This window comes from Mustelus asterias, chromosome 5, assembly GCF_964213995.1.
Source record: "Mustelus asterias chromosome 5, sMusAst1.hap1.1, whole genome shotgun sequence".
NCBI classification, from domain to species: Eukaryota; Metazoa; Chordata; class Chondrichthyes; order Carcharhiniformes; family Triakidae; genus Mustelus; species Mustelus asterias.
The window spans coordinates 86,320,778-86,340,892 of NC_135805.1; the positions used below are offsets into that span (position 1 = coordinate 86,320,778).

Sequence of the window (20,115 nt, forward strand, 5' to 3'; positions counted from 1 at the left end):
CGTTCTTAAGACGAGATTGGAAAATCAGGCTCACTGTCAACTTGTCTTTCTTCTATTTATGGTATAGACCAAGCTTGCGTTTCGAAAAACTCAGTTTTAACTAAAAAGTCTATAATTTTGTGAGCGACATGTTTTAGGAGGAGTTTGTACCGTTAATGACCCAATTCACCCTTACCCATCTCCCCTGTCTCCAATCCTTTTGCCACCAACCCTCAGTGCAAGGAGCTCATGAGCTTCTTTCACTAAGATTGAGAGTATCCAATCAGTTGCCTCTGCCCCTTTTTCCCTTTTCCTCGTCCATTGGAAAATTCCCCTGCCCTGAACTCATCTTTCTTTAGTTTTCCTTCTGTTCCTCATGCTCTTTCCAAGTTCATCTTGTCCGTGACAGTCACCACCCTTGGTGCTATTCCCATTAAATTGCTGATCACCAACCTTCCCTTCTTGGTTGCCATGTTAGCCAATATTGTTAATGGTTCTCTCTTTTTCAGGTAGTGTCCCCGCATATTTCTCACCTGTATGCTGCCCCCTTGGCAACATCATCTGAAAATGTGGTGTTGGTTTTAACGTGGACACTGATGACACCGAGGTCTACCTCACTACCGCCTCTTATGACCATTCCACTGTGGTTAAATTGTCAAAATGCTTGTCCAACGCCCCAAACTGGGTGGGCAGAAACTTTTTCAATTAATTGTTTGGAAGTCAGGAGCCATTCTCTCCAGTTCCTCTTCCAAACTCCCTTTCCTAGCTCCTGACTCCATCCTTCTGTCTGGCAACTGTCGGTGAGACCAAACTTATCCATTTGTAGTCTATTTGTAATCTTGGTTTTATATTTGGCCTCAAAATAAACTTCTGACCACAAATCCACACAATCACTTCAGACCACCTAACTCCACCGGGTCAATAAGTCAGATGCCACACCATTGACTTATTGCCTCGTCTCAGTGTATCTGCAGCTGAAACTCTCATTCATACTTCAGTTACCTCAGGACTTGACTATTGCGGTGCACTCCTGACTGGCTTCCCACATTGTACCCTGCGTAAACTTGAGGTCACCCCAAACCCTGCTGCCTTTGTTTTGTAGCAAATTCTATTCGCCCCTCACTCCTGTGCTCATCGTCCTACACTGTCTCCCACTAAGCAAGCCTTGATTTTAGGCTTTCCGTTTTTTCAAATTCCTCTATGGTCTTGCCCCTCCCTGTGTCCATAATCATCGTAAGAAGTCTCACAACACCAGGTTAAAGTCCAACAGGTTTATTTGGTAGCACAAGCCACTGGCTTTCGGAGCGCTGCTCCTTCATCAGGTGAGTGGGATTTCAGTTCACAAACCGGGCAGATAATGACACAAACTCAATTTACAAAATAATGCATCTTTGTAGAAACTTGATGTCTGTATCGATATGCGCGATCTTCTTGGAGATCCTCTCCACTTGGAGCCGGCAGTTTGTGGTGTCGATGGTAGCTATGATGTGGAGATGCCGGTGTTGGACTGGGGTAAACACACTAAGAAGTCTCACAACTGGTGTTGTGAGAGCCTCACAAACCTGGTGTTGTGAGACATCTTACTGTCATAGAAATCATAGAAACCCTACAGTGCAGAAGGAGGCCATTCGGCCCATCGAGTCTGCACCGACCACAATCCCACCCCACATATTTACCTGCTAATCCCTCTAACCTACGCATCCCAGGACTCTAAGGGGCAATTTTTAAGCATGGCCAATCAACCTAACCTGCACATCTTTGGACTGTGGGAGGAAACCGGAGCACCCGGAGGAAACACACGCAGACACGAGGAGAATGTGCAAACTCCACACAGACAGTGACCCGAGCCGGGAATCGAACCCGGGACCCTGGAGCTGTGAAGCAGCAGTGCTAACCAATGTGCTACCGTGCCGCCCCTGTGTTTACCCCAGTCCAACGCCGGCATCTCCACTCCATAATCATCTCCAGTGCTGCAACCCTCCCAAACTTCTAATTCTGCTGCCTTGAGCATTCTTGATTTTTAATTGCTCCTGCATTGGCGACTATCTCTCCAGCTTCCCAGATGCCAAGCTCTCAAACATCCTCCCTATACCTCTCTTGCCTCCTTTAAGGCATTGCCTTGACCAAACTTTTGTTCATCTACCTCAATATCACCTTGTGTGCCTTGGTGCAAAATTTTGCTCTATAATACTCCTGTGAAGCACTGTAGGATGTTTCATTATATTAAAGACACTAGATAAGTACAAGTTTTTATTGTTTATCTTCTGCTTGTTGATATTTAGTTTGGCTCGTGGCTTCTGTGCTTTTAAAAATAGCAATTCGAGCCTTGTCCCTGCTGATTTGAACCAGCTGCCAGGTTCATTTTCCTTTTGTGATGTAAACTCACATATTGGTGATTTTCTATAGACTTTTAAGATTGACTCTGGTCTCGATTTGTGGCTGTTACATGTTGTGGACTTACAAAAACTTCAAGTCTACCATTGAAAGTTAGACAGAACTGAGTTGACTATAGAAATACCAACAGTCACTTAAATAAACTTCCTATGAATTATAACTATCAGCTGCTTGGTTTCTGTTGTAAACTGTCAAACTACATAAATCCATTATTGCCTTTAACAGTGGCGGAATGACCTTTTTTATTTATTCCTAACATACACACTGCACCAATGGCCTTGTTGAGATGTGGCCTGATCTGTTTGGAATGAAATGCGAGCACTTTTAAGAAAACAAACCTTTCAAATGTTGTACTAACATGTTGGTGACTGTTAATTAGCCACTGGAGATTTTTCAGAGTTTTCTAAATTTAGGAATGAGGCTGTCAGTAACAGATAAAGAAGACAATAAAATTCAAGGAAGGCCAGTTTTATTTTCTAATTAAAAGGTGGTAATGAGAAGAGCAAAGCATCATTGATAAGAGAGCTTCAATGGGAAGCAACACTCCTGCCTTGGGAGGTTGAAGAATCAGACCAGCTGCCATCCATTTCACTGCTGCAAGGAAAATGTTGTAGGTGGATCTTAGCTCAGGGCAAAATTGTCCTTGCTGTAAGTTGCCTACTGCCACTGGCTATTTAATCATGTGTGAATACTGGCCACTTGGATGAAATATTGGAAGGTCAGCAACGCTACTGGAATCATCTATTTTGGAGAAGTATGGTGGAACTAACAACTATGAGGTTTTAGCTGGGAACTCCAACAGGATAGCAAAATCAAAGGATTTTGAATAAAAATAAGAATTTCCCCCTAAGAAACTTATCTGACGATGATGCCAGCTGAAACTCAGTGGATTGCAGTGGCAGTCAATTATTTCAATTAACCATATTCCTTTTAAAGTATTCTTTAAACCCATAACAATAAACCAGATGTCTATATATAGATCAAATCAAGAGCCGGTGACCAGAAAGCTTCTGAAGGCCGGCTGATGTACGAGTGGCTTCGACAGGAAATTTCAAATAATAGGACCAGACCAGCTGAGTCATCTGCCTCTGATGATGGACAAAAGAAGGAAGGGAGAATGAGGCAGAAGCCAGAGTTAAAGGACCAAAGGCAATATCTTGGGGCACCTATTTTCAGAACTGGGGTTGGAGTGAGGTCATGCACCAGTTGCATTCTATTCAGCTTTGGGTGAAGAAGGGTTAGTGTGACTGATTTCATGATAGTAACATATATAATCTGTAGAAGACAGTCAGATGCCAGGATGGGTTTAGGGAGTGATTAACAAAGCATATAGTATGCTAGGCTTTCTCAGTAGGGGCATAGAGTAAAAGAACAAGGTGGTGATGTTGAACTTACATGGAACATTACATCAATCTTAGCTAGAGTATTGTATTTCATTCCGGGTACCACACTGAGAAGGATGTGAAGCCATTGGCGTGAGTTCAAGAGAACGGCTCCAGAGATGAGGAACTTCAGTTATGGAGACAGATTGGAGAACATAGAACATAGAAAACAGTACAGCACAGAACAGGCCCTTCGGCCCACAATGTTGTGCTGAGCTTTATCTGAAATCAAGATCAAGCTATCCCACTCCCTATCATCCTGGTGTGCTCCATGTGCCTATCCAATAACCGCTTAAATGTTCCTAAAGTGTCTGACTCCACTATCACTGCAGGTAGTCCATTCCACACCCCAACCACTCTCTGCGTAAAGAACCTACCTCTGATATCCTTCCTATATCTCCCACCACGAACCCTATAGTTATGCCCCCTTGTAATAGCTCCATCCACCCGAGGAAATAGTCTTTGAACGTTCACTCTATCTATCCCCTTCATCATTTTATAAACCTCTATTAAGTCTCCCCTCAGCCTTCTCCGCTCCAGAGAGAACAGCCCCAGCTCCCTCAACCTTTCCTCATAAGACCTACCCTCCAAACCAGGCAGCATCCTGGTAAATCTCCTCTGCACTCTTTCCAGCGCTTCCACATCCTTCTTATAGTGAGGTGACCAGAACTGCACACAATATTCCAAATGTGGTCTCACCAAGGTCCTGTACAGTTGCAGCATAACCCCACAGCTCTTAAACTCCAACCCCCGTTAATAAAAGCTAACACACTATAGGCCTTCTTCACAGCTCTATCCACTTGACTGGCAACCTTTAGAGATCTGTGGATATGGACCCCAAGATCTCTCTGTTCCTCCACAGTCTTCAGAACCCTACCTTTGACCCTATAATCCACATTTAAATTAGTCCTACCAAAATGAATCACCTCCCATTTATCAGGGTTAAACTCCATTTGCCATTTTTCAGCCCAGCTTTGCATCCTATCTATGTCTCTTTGCAGCCTACAACAGCCCTCCACCTCATCCACTACTCCTCCAATCTTGGTGTCATCAGCAAATTTACTGATCCACCCTTCAGCCCCCTCCTCTAAGTCATTAATAAAAATCACAAAGAGCAGAGGACCAAGCACTGATCCCTGTGGCACTCCGCTAGCAACCGGTCACCAATCCGAAAATTTTCCATCCACCACCACCCTCTGTCTTTGATCAGACAGCCAGTTACCTATCCAATCGGCCAACTTTCCCTCTATCCCACACCTCCTCACTTTCATCATAAGCAGACCATGGGGGACCTTATCAAACGCCTTACTAAAATCCATGTATATGACATCAACTGCCCTACCTTCATCAACACACTTAGTTACCTCCTCAAAAAATTCTATCAAATTTGTGAGGCACAACTTGCCCTTTACGAATCCGTGCTGACTAGTTAGGACTTTTTCCTTTGGGGGGTGGGGTGAGGTTCTGTAATGATAAAAGATGCAAAAATGATACGAGGCAAAACCTTTGCAGGCAGCGAGTGGTTAAGATCTGGAAGGCACTGCCTCAGTGTGGTGAAGGCAGGTTCAATTCAAAAGGGAATTCGGAAGTTATCTGAAAAGGAAGAATGTGTGGGGTTACAAGGGAAGGCAGGAGAATGGTACTTGGTGAATTACTTATTCAGAGAGTTGGTGAAGACACAATGGGCCAAATAGCTGCCTCCTGCACTGCAACAATTCTGCGATTCTGTGAAGACAGGTGAGGAGAAGTGGAATGGGTCCTCTCTTTTCCCACTCCTGATTTGACCGCAACAGTGTCATTTTTTAAAGGACATGCTTGCCAATTCTGAGTCCAACACATAAATCAGAGTGGGAGAATGGGTGAAATGATAAAGATTAAAGTGATATGGTTCTCATAGGTTGATGACTTGGGTGGATTCAAGCTGTGCTTGATTGTCCTTGTTTTGGTATCAAGACAGTTTAAAGATGTAGGTGGCCAATGTGTTTATTCTCCTGGAACCAACAGCTGCTCATTTAAACATCTGTCTGCAGCACGTGAATAGTCAAATAGACAGGGTTCGAGCTTGCAAGATGGTTCACGAGAGAGATCAATGCCCACGTGGGTCTTTACATTTCTTGTCGCTTCTGATGAAAACAATTTCTCAAACACAAAATGAGTTAGCTGACTTGTTATCTGACCTATCTTTCATGCTGTCTCACTCTCTCGATTAAATCTAATTCATGGTCCCAACCCAGATGATTCAGATCACCGGAATGTAGCTTTAGGGTTTTTAAAATTTAATCAGTGATTTCCAACCAGTAAATTCATGAAATAGTTTTTTTTAAATAAAGCATGGCTTTGTACCGTTACCAAAAAAAGTGTTTTGGATTATCTCCTCTTTAGTTAGAATCAAAATTAAGAAGAACAAAAACCTTCTTGGTTGTTGTGATATTTTAATACAGTTAAGAACCTATTTCTAAACATTTTGCATTTTATTGTTTATCTTGTATTTTTTTGTAAGTATATTTTGGTTCTGGAACAAATTTCCATTGTAAACGTACTTGATTCTAATTTGTAATTACAGGTATTAGTTCCCCCGGGTTATGGACAAGATGTGAGGGCCTGGCCTTTGGGTGTCCCATTGCCGCCACCATTAACTACAGTAAAAGTAAGCTTTCAATACCAGTGCAAACTGTTTTGATAAACTCATTTCTGTGGTTTATTAAAATAAAGTGTGATCAAGTTTTAAGATGTCGCCATTTATGGGTGCGTCCCCGACTAATGCCTTGTGTTAGGTCCTTCTCAGTGGACAGCTATTGGTCAATGCAAGGCGGTAATTACTGTCAATCAGCAGACAGCATCTGTCTGAACTCTTTGTGGTGTTCCGATAGCCTACATTTCATACAAATAGATAAAAAGACAGGTCCGTCAAACTGCTTGTAAACAGTTAATGTAACAGTAAGTGATGACTCCCAGTACACCCCCTGATTTGTAGTCATGCAATCTCCTGAAAAGGGGAGAAAGATCTGGAAGGCACAAAACGTGGCAAAAGTCAGAGCTGAATTCAAGCTTTCTTTTGAGGGGGTGGAGGTGGGAGCACAGGAATCTTCAAATTTCCTCCCAGCCCTCTAGAGCTATCTAAACAATGTTAGAGTAATAAGTGCGTACTTAACATCCTATCTACCTTTCACTAGCAGTGATAGTAACCCCAGTATGGAAGTTGTCTGCATTTTTTTGAACAGTAGCTGCAAATCTGTAATGGAACAGACTGGTGTGAGGCAGTCCAAGTGCTGAAACTGTTAAAGGGAACCCCTTCTTTATGACAGCAAATGGACTCCTATATTTGTATAACTCATAACCCTTAATTTTCCTTGCTCGTTTAGATTACAGAGTCTGTCCACAAACACAATTTTAAGCGCTAAAATTAAATCTCCCTGAGGCTTTGTGTTTATGGTGTGAAAAGAGGCTGTTCTCTAAGCCTATCATAATTGAGGGCTTTTACACTGCGGGTAATTCTGATGGCTCTCCCCAGAACCTTTCCAGAGCTTGAATTCCCACCATGTGAGGAAACCAAAACTGAACGTATCATTCGAGATGAGACCTCCCTCCGCCTTGTACAGAGATACTTATGCTGAATTGTCCTCCCTATACACCCGAGCACTCTGATCAGCTTTGCAATAAGTTCACACTAGTCTTGTGGTCTAAGATTCTGCAGGTACAATATTTAGTTCCTTTTCCTCAGCAGACTTCAGTTCTGTACCAAATGTTAGACCCACCCAAATGCACGATGCTGCATCTATCTACATAAGACGACATCTGCCAGATATGACCCCACTCCCCATTGTATTTTGTTTTGAGTGGGGAGGATAGAATCTACAAAGGATGTGGGATTGGAACGGAGCTGTTTGCTGTCTGCTATCTCAGAAATGGTCACGAGATGGCCCTGTTGACTGTCGGGATTATGGGAGTAGAGAGGCAATGTAAGATGAGTGTCAAGGGGCTGGCCATAAATATGAATCGGAAACTTTACGTGGAGACAGATTTAGGAAAGGTGGGAGGAAAGAAGGTGAGAGACTTGAGGGCTGGTGTACCAGTTCTGAATGCAGGCTTGAAAGGATAAGTGAGGAATGAAATCAAATGAAGAGCACAAAGGAAGGGAAGGTACCAGAGGAGATGATCAGGACAACAGAACTCTCTCGTCTTCAATTTCTATTGCAGGGTCTTTAAGATTCTGTGGGCAAGCACCAAGAGCCTCTGTTTAGTGTCTTCATCTAAAGTTTGACATTTTTACATTTGGCAGTGTAACACTCCCTCAGTTCTGTGCTGAAGTATTTGGTATGATTTTGTAACATGCTGTAATCTTTACAGTACTTAAACATCAGAAACGTTGTTTCTCAATGATTTTCAAAATTGTCTTATTGAGACTTCTAATTTTTAGTTAATTTGCCTGATAGGTAATTAATTATCTAATAATCTACATCCTCATGCCACACTTATTTTTAAGACCCCAGAGCATTCAAAACATCCGAGTCAAGCTGAAACAGTCCGAACTAGAGCAGCAAGCCCTCGCAGGTTGGCAACTTGTGCTCCTGCTGTGGATCCCAGGTTCCATCTTCCTCCAAGAATTCATCGCTCTTCTGACCCTGGACTTCCAAATGGTACTTTTCCTTTTGTCTTTAGGTGTGATTTAACATGGTCTTCTGTAGTTCAACTTGCATTCACATGTTACATTGGCCTCTAAGATTACTAGATGGCCTGGTAAAAAAATTTTTTAGCTTTTCTGGGCTGAATGATAATGAAAATAAATTGTTCCTAAATTTATACATCTATTTCCATATTTATTCTGTCGTTATTTCCATATTTGCTGCTGTGTTTATGTTCATTTTCCCAGCTAATGTGTGTTCACCCAAGTTGCATCACAAATTTAGCCTATTTATAAAAAAAAATACAAATTGATCATCAGTCATGTGGCCTATTTTTAAATAACACATTTCACTACATTGTTTGCTAGTTATCATTTTAACCATCACCCCCATAGTTTAAAAAAAATATAGCATGCAAACAGAATGGTCTGACTTATGCAGATCTGAACAAGAATTCCATTAAGTTCTGAGCATGTCACCTAACAAATCTATAGAATGTAGGTTTATACAGTGAATGTAGGTTTTATGCACTGTCCCTGCTAGTATTGCCATTTGAGTTCCCAACTGGTTTCCGTGTTGTTGCATGATGAGTTTGATTGAAGGCCGTCTGCGAGTCAGTTTGTAACTCAGCACCATTTTGGTAGTTTTTCAAATGTTTGTCTTGTGTGAACTTGTGTTTTTTTTTTAACAGACTGACTGATCAGGTGGGTAGTACCAGCAAAAAGACTAGACTTCTGATAAATGATTTTCCTACTTTAACTGAATAATTTGTCATGCAGTAATCATGGTTAGTACAGTGGCAGTATTCATGGACCATTAATGTTCTCAGTACATAGTTAGGAATCTCACAATTTTTGAGCTCCTTTGTTAAATAAATTTATTTTTTAAAAATGCCTACTAAATTATAAAAGTCTCAAATTATGGTCTTTAAAAAAAATCCTGATTCTAGGAATGAAATCCAATTGTTGGAGCAGAAACATTACTCGTCAGCTAACACTTTAGCCTTGCTCTTAATCTGCAGCTTTGAATCTTGGACTCATTGCTTGCATAAGTAATCATTTTAATGTGATTTCTCAAATTGTAAAAGTCCAGTCACCTCAAATGGTCTTGATTCTGCCAGCTGCACAATTGTGTCTCAAATCTTGTCAGTCATGCTCTGTTAAATGATGCATCAAACCACTTTTTTTTTAAAAAGGCTGACTCCTTGTACTACAAACACATGAAAATACAGTTGCTTCAATATTTCCTTGGCTAAAAATCCATTGAATAGTGGAAACTTTGCCTTATTGATGGTCACTTACTGAACACAAACTTCCATGAGGATCCACGTTTTTCTGCAATACTGGCATTAAAGAATGCATTCTTGTGTTAATTGTGGGTCTCATGGATGCTTGTGATCATGCCATGCTGTCATCTAAATATATTACCTAATTCCCTCTGGTCAGCACATGGAAAGAAGTGTGTTATATTGCAGAGCATGCTTGACTGTTCTGATCTGGATTGCTTCATTCAATTGTTGACTGACTTTTGCTGCTTCTGCATGCTTTGATTTAAACAGCTGAAGGAGAATACAAGGAAAAACCAGTCAAGAAATTCATCGAACAAGGTGTGAATTGCAGTTTCTGATATAAAATTCAACTTAGGAATGTTCAGATGTTGGAATTGATCATTTTTGTAATCTGTTTAAACTGATTTGGTTGTCTGATAATTCAAAAACAGAAGTAAAAAAACTGGATGCGGAAATCTGAAATAAGAACACAAAAAATCCTGCAAATACGCAGCAGATCTGGTCTCATCTACAGAGAAAGATACAGAGTTAATGTTTAGGTCTGATGAAAGGTCACAGACGTGAAATATTAACTCTGTTCTTCAATACCAACAATGTGTGGAGTTTGCACATTCTCCCCATGTCTGCGTGGGTTTCCTCCGGGTGCTCCGGTTTCCTCCCACAGTCCCAAAGATGTGCGGGTTAGGTGGATTGGCCATGCTAAATTACCGCTTAATGTCAAGGGGACTGGCTAGGGTAAATGCATGGGGTTGTCGGGATAGAGCCTGGGTGGGATTGTGGTCGGTGCAGACTCGATGGGCCGAATGGCCTCCTTCTGCACTGTAGGGATTCTATAATTGACCTCTTAAAAAATATGTTGGGTTCCTGTCCTGATTTTTTTTTTTAAGTTTCTGTTCAACTTTGTAAGTATATTGGAGAAAAGTACTGAGTCTACTTCATAAACTGTGCTGATTCTAACACTCCTAAGTGTCTGCATGTCGTCAGACTGCATAGCATTGAGACATTATAGAAATAGGATTGATAAAATTTGAATAATTCTGCAGTTGTAATAAATGTTACTGTTTATTTTAGGGTGTTAGTGATGTGCTGTAGACTGAGCTGGTGACCCAGATTACTATTCTAATTTAGTTTACATTTGTATGTTGAGGGTTTATGATTGATTTTTATCCACAAACATATTGCAACTCAATAAATCAAACAACAGGTTTTCAGAGATAAAAACAGAAAATTCTGGAATGCTCAGCATGTCAGGGAGCATCTGTGGAGAGGGAAACCGAGTTAACGTCTGTGATCCCTCATCAGAACAGTTAGAAATGTAATAGATTTCAAGAAAGTTGAGGTTTTTGAGGTATCAAATTGAGGTATACAAGATGATAAAAGGTATGGATAAAGTAGACGTGGAGTGGATGCTTCCTCTTATGGGGACAAGAGGTCATAGTCTTAGGGTAAGGGGTAGCAAATTTAAAACAGAGTTGAGGAGAAGCCACTTCTCCCAAAAGGTTTTGAATCTGAAAAGGGAGAAGAATCTATAGGAAACAGACTGGAGCCAGCGGTTTTCAATGCCTTCCTGAATCAGGGTGAAGTACAGCATACTAAGCTGTGTAGTCATAGAGATTTACAGCATGGAAACAGGCCCTTCGGCCCAACTTGTCCATGCCGCCCTTTTTTTTTAAAACCCCTAAGCTAATCCCAGTTGCCCACATTTGGCCCACATCCCTCTATACCCAGCGTACCCATGTAACTATCTAGATGCTTTTTAAAACATAAAATTGTACTCGCCTCTACTTCTACCTCTGGCAGCTTGTTCCAGACACTCACCACCCTCTGTGTGAAAAAATTGCCCCTCTGGACACTTTTGTATCTCTCCCCTCTCACCTTAAACCTGTGCCCTCTGGTTTTAGACTCCCTTACCTTTGGGAAAAGATATTGACTATCTACCTTGTCTATGCCCCTCATTATTTTATAGACCTCTATAAGGTCACCCCTCAGCCTCCTACGCTCCAGAGAAAAAAGTCCCAGTCTATTCAGCCTCTCCTTATAACTCAATCCATCAAGTCCCGGTAGCATCCTAGTAAATCTTTTCTGCACTCTTTCCAGTTTAATAATATCCTTTCTATAATAGGGTGACCAGAATTGCACACAGTATTCCAAGTGTGGCCTTACCAATGTCTTGTACAACTTCAACAAGATGTCCCAACTCCTGTATTCAATTATTAATAGATGGTGGGAATGAAGCATAGACAGAGCCTGTGTGGTGAATTGCATGGTGGCATCTGTAACGGAATAATGTTTTCAACGTCTTATGGTCTGATAGCAGCAGCAGCACATTAACCTATTGGCTATGAACCTGATCGCAGCAATTTGTATAATTGGTTTGAAGAGACTCTGTATTTTTAAACTCCAAAGTGAAAGTCGTGTCTCTCGTCACATTCAATGGGTGAAGTTTTACAGCCCTGTTGGGGTGGGGATGGGGCCGTAAAATGCAACGAACCATTCAAACGTCCATTGACTTTGGCGGGACAGGAAAGCCCAGCCGGCGGGATTCTACCCATTGAATGGATTATATTTGAAGCTGATAAGTTTTCAGTTGATATATTTAAAGTAACATCCAACAACAGTGAGGGGTTAGGTGAACGGCTGAATGTTTGCTTGATGGCATAAAGCCAGTCATTTGAAATGATGCTAGAATGACATCTTAACACTTTATTTGTCTTTAATGTGCCAAAGATACCATTAATCAGGACAGTTATATACATCCTCCTCCAGTCTCGAGGCTTCTGTCACCACAGAATCTTGCAGCACAAGTCGTCCCTCACCCTTACTCTCCTTTGTTACATTCTTTTGTGGGACAGCACATACTGTCAGTCAGACAGTTCACTAAGGACCAGGTAATCACTATTTTCATTGCTCTTAATCTGCTTTCTGTTCTCAGGCTGAGCTGTCTAGTGAAATGGATCATTGATTGACAGAAACCAGTTTCTAATTGACAAGGACCTTGAGGAAGGACTGATATTGCTGTATTAATTCCCTGCAAATTATGTTGCCTCCAAGCATTTAACCAAAATCCACTTGGCACTGCTTATCACACAAAGCAGACAGTGGGTTCTGCTTGTGGGAGAAAATAAATTCTGCGCCATACCAAATTTCTAGATAATTTGATAAAGTCATCAAGTGATTTCTCAACTGTCTTATTTATTTAACAGTTTAGCAAAGACCAGACAGCTACTAATGCTTGATGATTTTGCCATGCGTAACCGTGCAAACAAAACCTTTGTAAGAACTGTTTTACGTAGCCCAGCTTTCCTTTTTTTCCTCCTACTTTATTTCAAAAAGTTAAATATTATTAGTTTACAAATAAGTCAGGAAACCCAGCAAAGAATGAATTGTCTAGGTATGAACATTGTTTTCATTTTAAATTTTCTGAAACTCACACTTTACGAAAGAGGACATTGGTATCCCAGTTCTCAATGCAGTATTTACAGCAAGTTGACTAATTGTGTTGTATCTGTACTGTAACTTAAAGTAATGTCTCATTTTCAGTGAAAGATGCTTTTAGTGTTATTTATAACACATTTCCACATTACATAATATCCGGTAATACGTATTTGTAGCTTTCAAATATTGTTCATTGAGCATATCTTCAATGCTGAAAAGTGATCTTAGAAGAACAATGCTGCCACTTGATTTGTTTGCAAGTGATTTAAAAGTAGAACAAGTTCTGGTCTGACGAGTAGTACAGAATAACTGCTGGTTTTTTGGATAGTACTCCATTCACTCTTGTGAATGGAAGTAAGACACCCATTTTTTTGTCCAAATTACGTTCAAATAGACATAAGAAATTATGTACTGCAGTTCAATCTTCCTCCATCAATTCAAATATTCACTTTAGGACCTATTTGAATTGTCAGGCATTTAAGCAGTGGAAGATGTTGTGTTTCACATTGCTGTTAATCGCTATGTCCAATCTTCAGGTACTGGTTATGGATGGTACATCAGCGCTAGTGTCCGCCTGTGTTTACACGTCAACAGATATGCTTTCATCGCTGTCTCAGCTGATTTAAGGACCACTACACCTGTGTAGAACCAGAGTCTCCATTTTCTGTATTATTGAAAGCTTTAAATGGGGAACTTGATTTGCAACCAAAGAATGAGTAAATTTAATCAATTTCTTGCTTGAGAAAATAAAAATAATGAATGGTTTCTTGACTTTTACGTTTTTGCAGTGTAGACCACGTTTTGGTCATCTCTAGTTACTCTGATAACGTGGTTGGTGGTGGATCTCTTAAACGGCTAATTTTACAGCTGAGTGACAAATGAGAAAATGCGTCAAACTTTTAAAAATATATATTTATGGGATGTGGCCAGCAATTATTGCCCTTGAACTGAAGCCATTAACAGTCAACCACATTGCTGTGGATCTGGGGCCACATGCAGGTCAGATCAGGTAAGAATTTCCTTCCCTAAAGGACATTAGTTTGCTAGATGGATTTTTACAACAATGGTTTCATGGTTATCATTTAGTCTTTTAATTCCAGATATTTATTGAATTCAAATTTCAGTTTCAAATTTCAAAATCCGCAGTTGTGGGATTCAAACCTGGGTTCCCACAGCAATACCCTGGGTCTGTGGATTACTAGTCCAGTGACAAAACCACTATGCCATTGCCTACATTAAATAATATCTCTCATCTTCAGAGATAAAGAATTGAGTTGAGAACTCCGAAATGGGGTAATAACATTATGGTAATGTTACTTGACTAGTAATCCAGAAACTGAGTTTAACCCTCTGTGGACATAATTTCAAATCCCACCACGACAGCTGGGGGAATTTAAATTCAATTAATGCATTTGATTCCAGATTTAAGTCCCATTAATTATAATGAAATTACGGATTGTTGTAATAACCCTGGTTCACTAATGTCCTTCCAGGGAAAAATGTGCCAACCTTACCTGGTCTGGCCGACACGACTCCAGATCTACAGCAATGTGGTTGACCCTTAAATGCCCTCTGCAGTGGTGCAGTGATCTATTCCGGGCGGAGTGGTTGAAAAAGGCAGCTCACCATTGACTCCTCAGACGCAAATAGAATTGGGCAGTAACTGGTGACCTTGCCCGCAACACTCATCCCAAAACAAATCTTAAAATAAACTTGGGGTTTTATCTTTGAGGATTTGGGCGGACACCAGAAGATAGTTCTTTGAAAGTATTAACATATAATTTCATTTGTACAATAAGTTGTTTAAAATGTATACAGAGAGGAATTTGAGCGAAGACTTTTATGGTACATGTAACATTTGGTCTCTGTTAATGACTTAGACTAACTACAATCAGAATGTCAGAACATTGCGGTTACCTGGGTACTTCCGTACTATTAAGAGAAGCTAAAAGTGTTAGTCCTGCAACTCTTTCGTCATATTAATTTGTACATAATAATAGAGTTCTAAAGCTAGTTTGTTTCCCTGATCTGTATTGAAAGTTGCATTCTGAAGAGAATTCAGGTAAAATGTAATTAATGTTGATTGCTAATGTGTACATTCAGTCTGTGTGAGGTAAGAATTTATTTGTGGTACATGGAATTTCTAACAGCATTTCTTGTCTTTTATTCTTTGTCTGTAGTTGTCCCATTTGTTCAATATTGCTCATAATCTACGCTTAACAGTGCAAAAAGATCGGAGCTTGGACATTCTAAAGGTTTGTTTAAATAATCATTTTAAATAAATGTGACATTTATTCCGGAGAGTGGGTGTTTTTAAAATGTGCTTTAGATATCCAGTGATTTTTTTGAAAAATACATATATTTGTAATTTTTCTCAGTGATTCCTCTAAAGTGACTTTACAGTTGTTCAAGATGTGCCTATCCAAGATTGGCTGTCTTCTGATGTATCACTGGGATCATCCTTGACTCACTCACTTCACAGTTTGCACGCTACCTATTACTGATACCTTTCAGAAGACGGAGTGTAGCTTCCACATGTGTGCTGACAACATGTGACTCTATCTGTCTGCCTCTCTGATCCCAAGGCTTTTTGGGCAGCTCACCATACTGCTGAACCTCTTTGCCCACATCCCACCACAGCAGATCGTGAAATATGAATCCAATAGAAGCTGCAATTAAAAGTTTAATGATGACCTGAAACCACTGTTTGTCATTAAAAATCCATTTAGTTCACTCATGTCCTCTCCACATGCAAGTGGAGACCCACAGCAATGTAGTTGACTCTTAACTGCCCCTCTGAAATGGTCTAGCAACACTTGGTTGAAGAGTAATTAGAGATGGGCCCAGCCAGCAGCACGCATATCCCGTGAATAAATAAAATCTACTCCTTAAAAAGGCAGCTTTCTTCCTTCATGCATCTCTGCTCCAACTCTAAGTTGGGCCTTGATTAGTTCTAGGCTTGACTTCCTGATAGTCTCCAAGCAGAAACCTCTAACAGAGGATTTTAAAAAAAGGATAAAGTTCTAAAAGCAGAATATAAGGAATTATGAAGTAAATTAAAATGTAGGACCTCAAAGGTAGTGATCTCCAGACTATTACCAGAGTGTGCTAGTCAGAGCAGAAAAAGCAGGAGATATCAGATGGATACATGGCTGAAGAGATGGTGCAAGTGGGACGTGGGACCAGTACAAACTGGACAGGTTGTATCTGGGCAAGACCAGGACTGATGTCCTCGGGGGAGTATTTGCTAGAGTGGTTGCGAAGGATTTAAACTAAAATGGCAGGGGATCGGAGTCTATACAAAGCGTCAGAGGAGGGAGAATCAAGGACAAGAACAAAAAGACAGAAAGTGGATAAGAAAAGTGGTAGGCAGAGAAATTAAAGACCAGAAACAAACAGGGCCACAGTGAAAAATAATGGGAACGGGACAAGTAATGTTAAAAATGATAGACCAGTTAGCCTGACGTCGATAATGTGGAAAATGCCCGAGTCCATTAAAAAAGATTTAATAGCAGAGCACTTGGAAAACAGTGGCAGGATTGGACAGAGACAGCATGGATTTATGAAAGAGATATGTTGGAAAATCTATTGGAATTCTTCGAGGATGTAACTAGTAGAGTTGATGAGGGGGAGCTAATGGATGTAGTTTATTTGGACTTTCAGAAGGCTTTTGACAAGATCCTACATAAGAGATTAGCTTGTAAAATTAAAGTGCATGGGATTGGAGGTAATGAATTGAGCTAGATAGAAAACTGGTTGGCAGACAGGAAACAAAAGAGTAGGGATAAATGGGTATTTTTCCAAGTGGCAGGCAGTGACTAGTGGGGTACTGCAGGTATCAGTGCTGGGACTCCAGCTATTCACACAATATATATTAATATTTTAGATGAGGGAACTAAATATATTATCTCCAAATTTGCAGATGACACACAAACTGAGTGGGAGGATGAACTGTGAGGAGGGGGCAAAGATGCTTCAGTGTGATTTGGAGAAGTTGACTAAGTGGGCAAATGCCTGGTAGATGCAGTATAAAGTGGATAAATGAGGTTATCCACTTAGGTAGCAAAAACAGGAAGGTAGATGATAACTGAATGGCTGTCGATTGGGAGAGGCGAATACACCAGGTTAAAGTCCAACAGGTTTATTTGGTAGTAAAAGCCACACAAGCTTTCGGAGCCCCAAGCCCCTTCTTCAGGTGAGATTTCTTCACCTGAAGAAGGGGCTTGGAGCTCCGAAAGCTTGTGTGGCTTTTGCTACTAAATAAACCTGTTGGACTTTAACCTGGTGTTGTTAAATTTCTTATTGTGTTTACCCCAGTCCAACGCCGGCATCTCCACATCATGTCCTTGTACACCAGTTGCTGAAAGTAAACATGCAGATGCAGTAAAGAAGGCAAATAGTATGTTGGCCTCTATAACAAGAGGATTCGCATACAGGAGCAGACATGTCTTTCTGCAGTTACACAGGGCCTTGGTGAGACAACACCTGGAATATTGTGTGTAGTTTTGGTCTCTTTATCTGAAGAAGGATGTTCTTGCTATCGAGTGAGTGCAGAGAAGGTTTACCAGACTGATTCCTGGGATAGCGGGACGAATATATGAGGAGAGATTGAGTCGATTAGGATTATATTTGTTGGAATTTAGAAGAATATGGGTGGGGTGGGGGATGGGGTCTCTTAGGAATCTATAAAATTCTAACAGGACTAGACAAGGTAGATGCAGGAAAAAAGTTCCCAATGGCCGCGGAGTATAGAAACAGGGGTCACAGTCTAAGGATATGGGGTAAACCATTTTGGACTGAGATGAGGAAAAATTTCTTCACCTCGAGACTGGTGAGCTCATAGAATCAAAGAATCCCTGCAGTGCAGAAGGAGGCCATTCAGCCCATCGAGCCTGCACCAACAATAATCCCACCCAGGGTCTATCCCCGTAACCCCATTTATCCTGTTAGTCCCCCTGACACGAAGGGCAATTTAGCATGGCCAATCAACCTAACCTACACATCTTTGGACTGAGAGGAAACCGGAGCATCCGGAGGAAATCCACGCAGACTCAGGGAGGATGTGCAAACTCCACACAATCATCCAAGGCTGGAATTGAACCCAGGTCCCTGGTGCTGTGGGGCAGCAGCGCTAACCACTGTACCTACCACAGAAAGCAGTTGAGGCCAAAACACTTATGTTTTCAAGAAGGAGTTGGATATAGCTCTTGGGGGCTCAAGAGATCAGAAGATATGGGAAGAAAGTGGGAACTGATTACGGAGTTGGATGATGAATGGCAGAGCAGGTTTGAAGGGTCGGATGGCCTCCTTCTGTTCCTATTTTGTATGTTTCTATGATTCAGCCTTTGACATGTTTCAATTCATTTAAATCAGCGCAAACTGCTCATAAACACCTATTCATTCTTAACTCCCATCTCTCCAAGTTTCACTAGCTCCTCATACTCCAGTCCTGTTACAGATGTGCATTCTCCAGCTTCAATCTGCTTGTGTCCGGTACATCATTGTCTCTTTTCCCCTTTGCCTGTTTGGTAGGAGCCTTTGAAGTACATTGCTAGTTGTGTATTCCAGAGCAATTCCATTGGTTCATGTCTGCTGCAGTTATTATTTCAAAGCAGGTAACTGCATCTTGATTCTCCCTGACACAAAGGGGCAATTCAGCATGGCCAATGCACCTAACCCACACATTTTTGGACTGTGGCAGGAAACCGGAGCACCCGGAGGAAACCCACATGGACACGGGGAGAACGTGCAAACTGCACACAGACTGTTACCCAAGCTGGGAATCGAACCTGGGTCCCTGGTGCTGTGAGGCAGCAGTGCTACCCACCATGCCACCCTATTTGAAAAGAAATCATAGAAACCCTACAGTGCAGAAGGAGGCCATTCGGCCCATCGAGTCTGCACCGACCACAATCCCACCCAGGCCCTACCCCCACATATTTTACCCGCTAATCCCTCTAACCTACACATCCCAGGACTCTAAGGGGCAATTTTTTAACCTGGCCAATCAACCTAACCCGCACATCTTTGGACTGAAGTATTGATTTATTTAATAATTTGCAAGCCCTAACCTCTTTCATTGTGGAAACTCTCCATCATAATTAAAACTCCAAAATAAAGTTTATTAGAATCGGTCAAATTCTGAACACTTAAAGAAAGGTGTTGAAACAAACATTAAGAAACTTCAGTTATGATTTTTGCTATTACAAAGACTTGACTGTTAAAATGATTTCTCTGACACAGCAGTTGCACATGTGCACAAAGTACTACCCCTAGTATTGCAGCACAATGCAAACCTTTCCCTTCCTCAACATCCATGCTCTTTCCTCAATGTAAAGTACTTTGGGACATCCTCCATTACATGAGAGATACTTATGGGAGCCCCAACTCGTTGAGAGCCCCCTGGTTGTAGGGAACAAGTGTGAAAAGTGGAGTGAGACTGGTAACTAAGTTCTGTTGCCCACACATTTTATCCAGACTTTACATTCTCTTTTGTAATGGGCTGTCAACAATGCTGTAATAAAGGAAACTCCAGGTTGTCTTCTAGACAGGGAACAGTTGTGTGATGAAGTTGTGCAAAGCCGGTAAAGTAGTCATTGTTCTTTGTGCTTGTATGCACTATGCAAATCATGGAAACTGTTTTTGATGTCCTAACATTTAAATCATTTAAAGGCATCAAAATAAGATGCCAAAGCAGCAATTTGAAGTCTAGCCTAATGTCTGTTTTCTCATCACAGGGGAAAGTTATGGCTTCCATGTTTTACGAGGTCAGCACAAGAACTAGTAGTTCATTTGCTGCTGCCATGCAGCGGCTTGGGGGTACAATTATTCATTTTGCAGAAGCCACTTCATCTGTACAGAAAGGGGAGTCTCTGTTGGACTCGGTACAGACAATGAGTTGCTATGTGGATGTATTGGTTCTTCGCCATCCTCAGCCAGGTGCAGTTGAGGTATGTCTTTCAATTTGCAGCGTACAAAAATATTACTTGAATGATAGTTTAATTTTGTGGGCTTC

The 20,115-nt window shown here is 41.1% G+C and overlaps 1 protein-coding gene across 4 annotated transcripts in view; it reads left to right on the forward strand.

Moving 5' to 3' along the window:
• Positions 1–20,115, forward strand: part of cad (carbamoyl-phosphate synthetase 2, aspartate transcarbamylase, and dihydroorotase) — a 107,747-nt gene that overhangs the window by 76,887 nt on the left and 10,745 nt on the right. For 2 of the 4 annotated variants that reach the window (XM_078212959.1, XM_078212962.1), the window contains 6 exons: positions 6,319–6,402; positions 8,239–8,392; positions 9,936–9,983; positions 12,393–12,553; positions 15,281–15,355; positions 19,838–20,050. In XM_078212959.1, the coding sequence (XP_078069085.1) occupies positions 6,319–6,402; positions 8,239–8,392; positions 9,936–9,983; positions 12,393–12,553; positions 15,281–15,355; positions 19,838–20,050 (735 nt within the window). The remainder of the gene's footprint in view (positions 1–6,318; positions 6,403–8,238; positions 8,393–9,935; positions 9,984–12,392; positions 12,554–15,280; positions 15,356–19,837; positions 20,051–20,115) is intronic. The other 2 variants (XM_078212960.1, XM_078212961.1) reach the window with 2 other exon arrangements.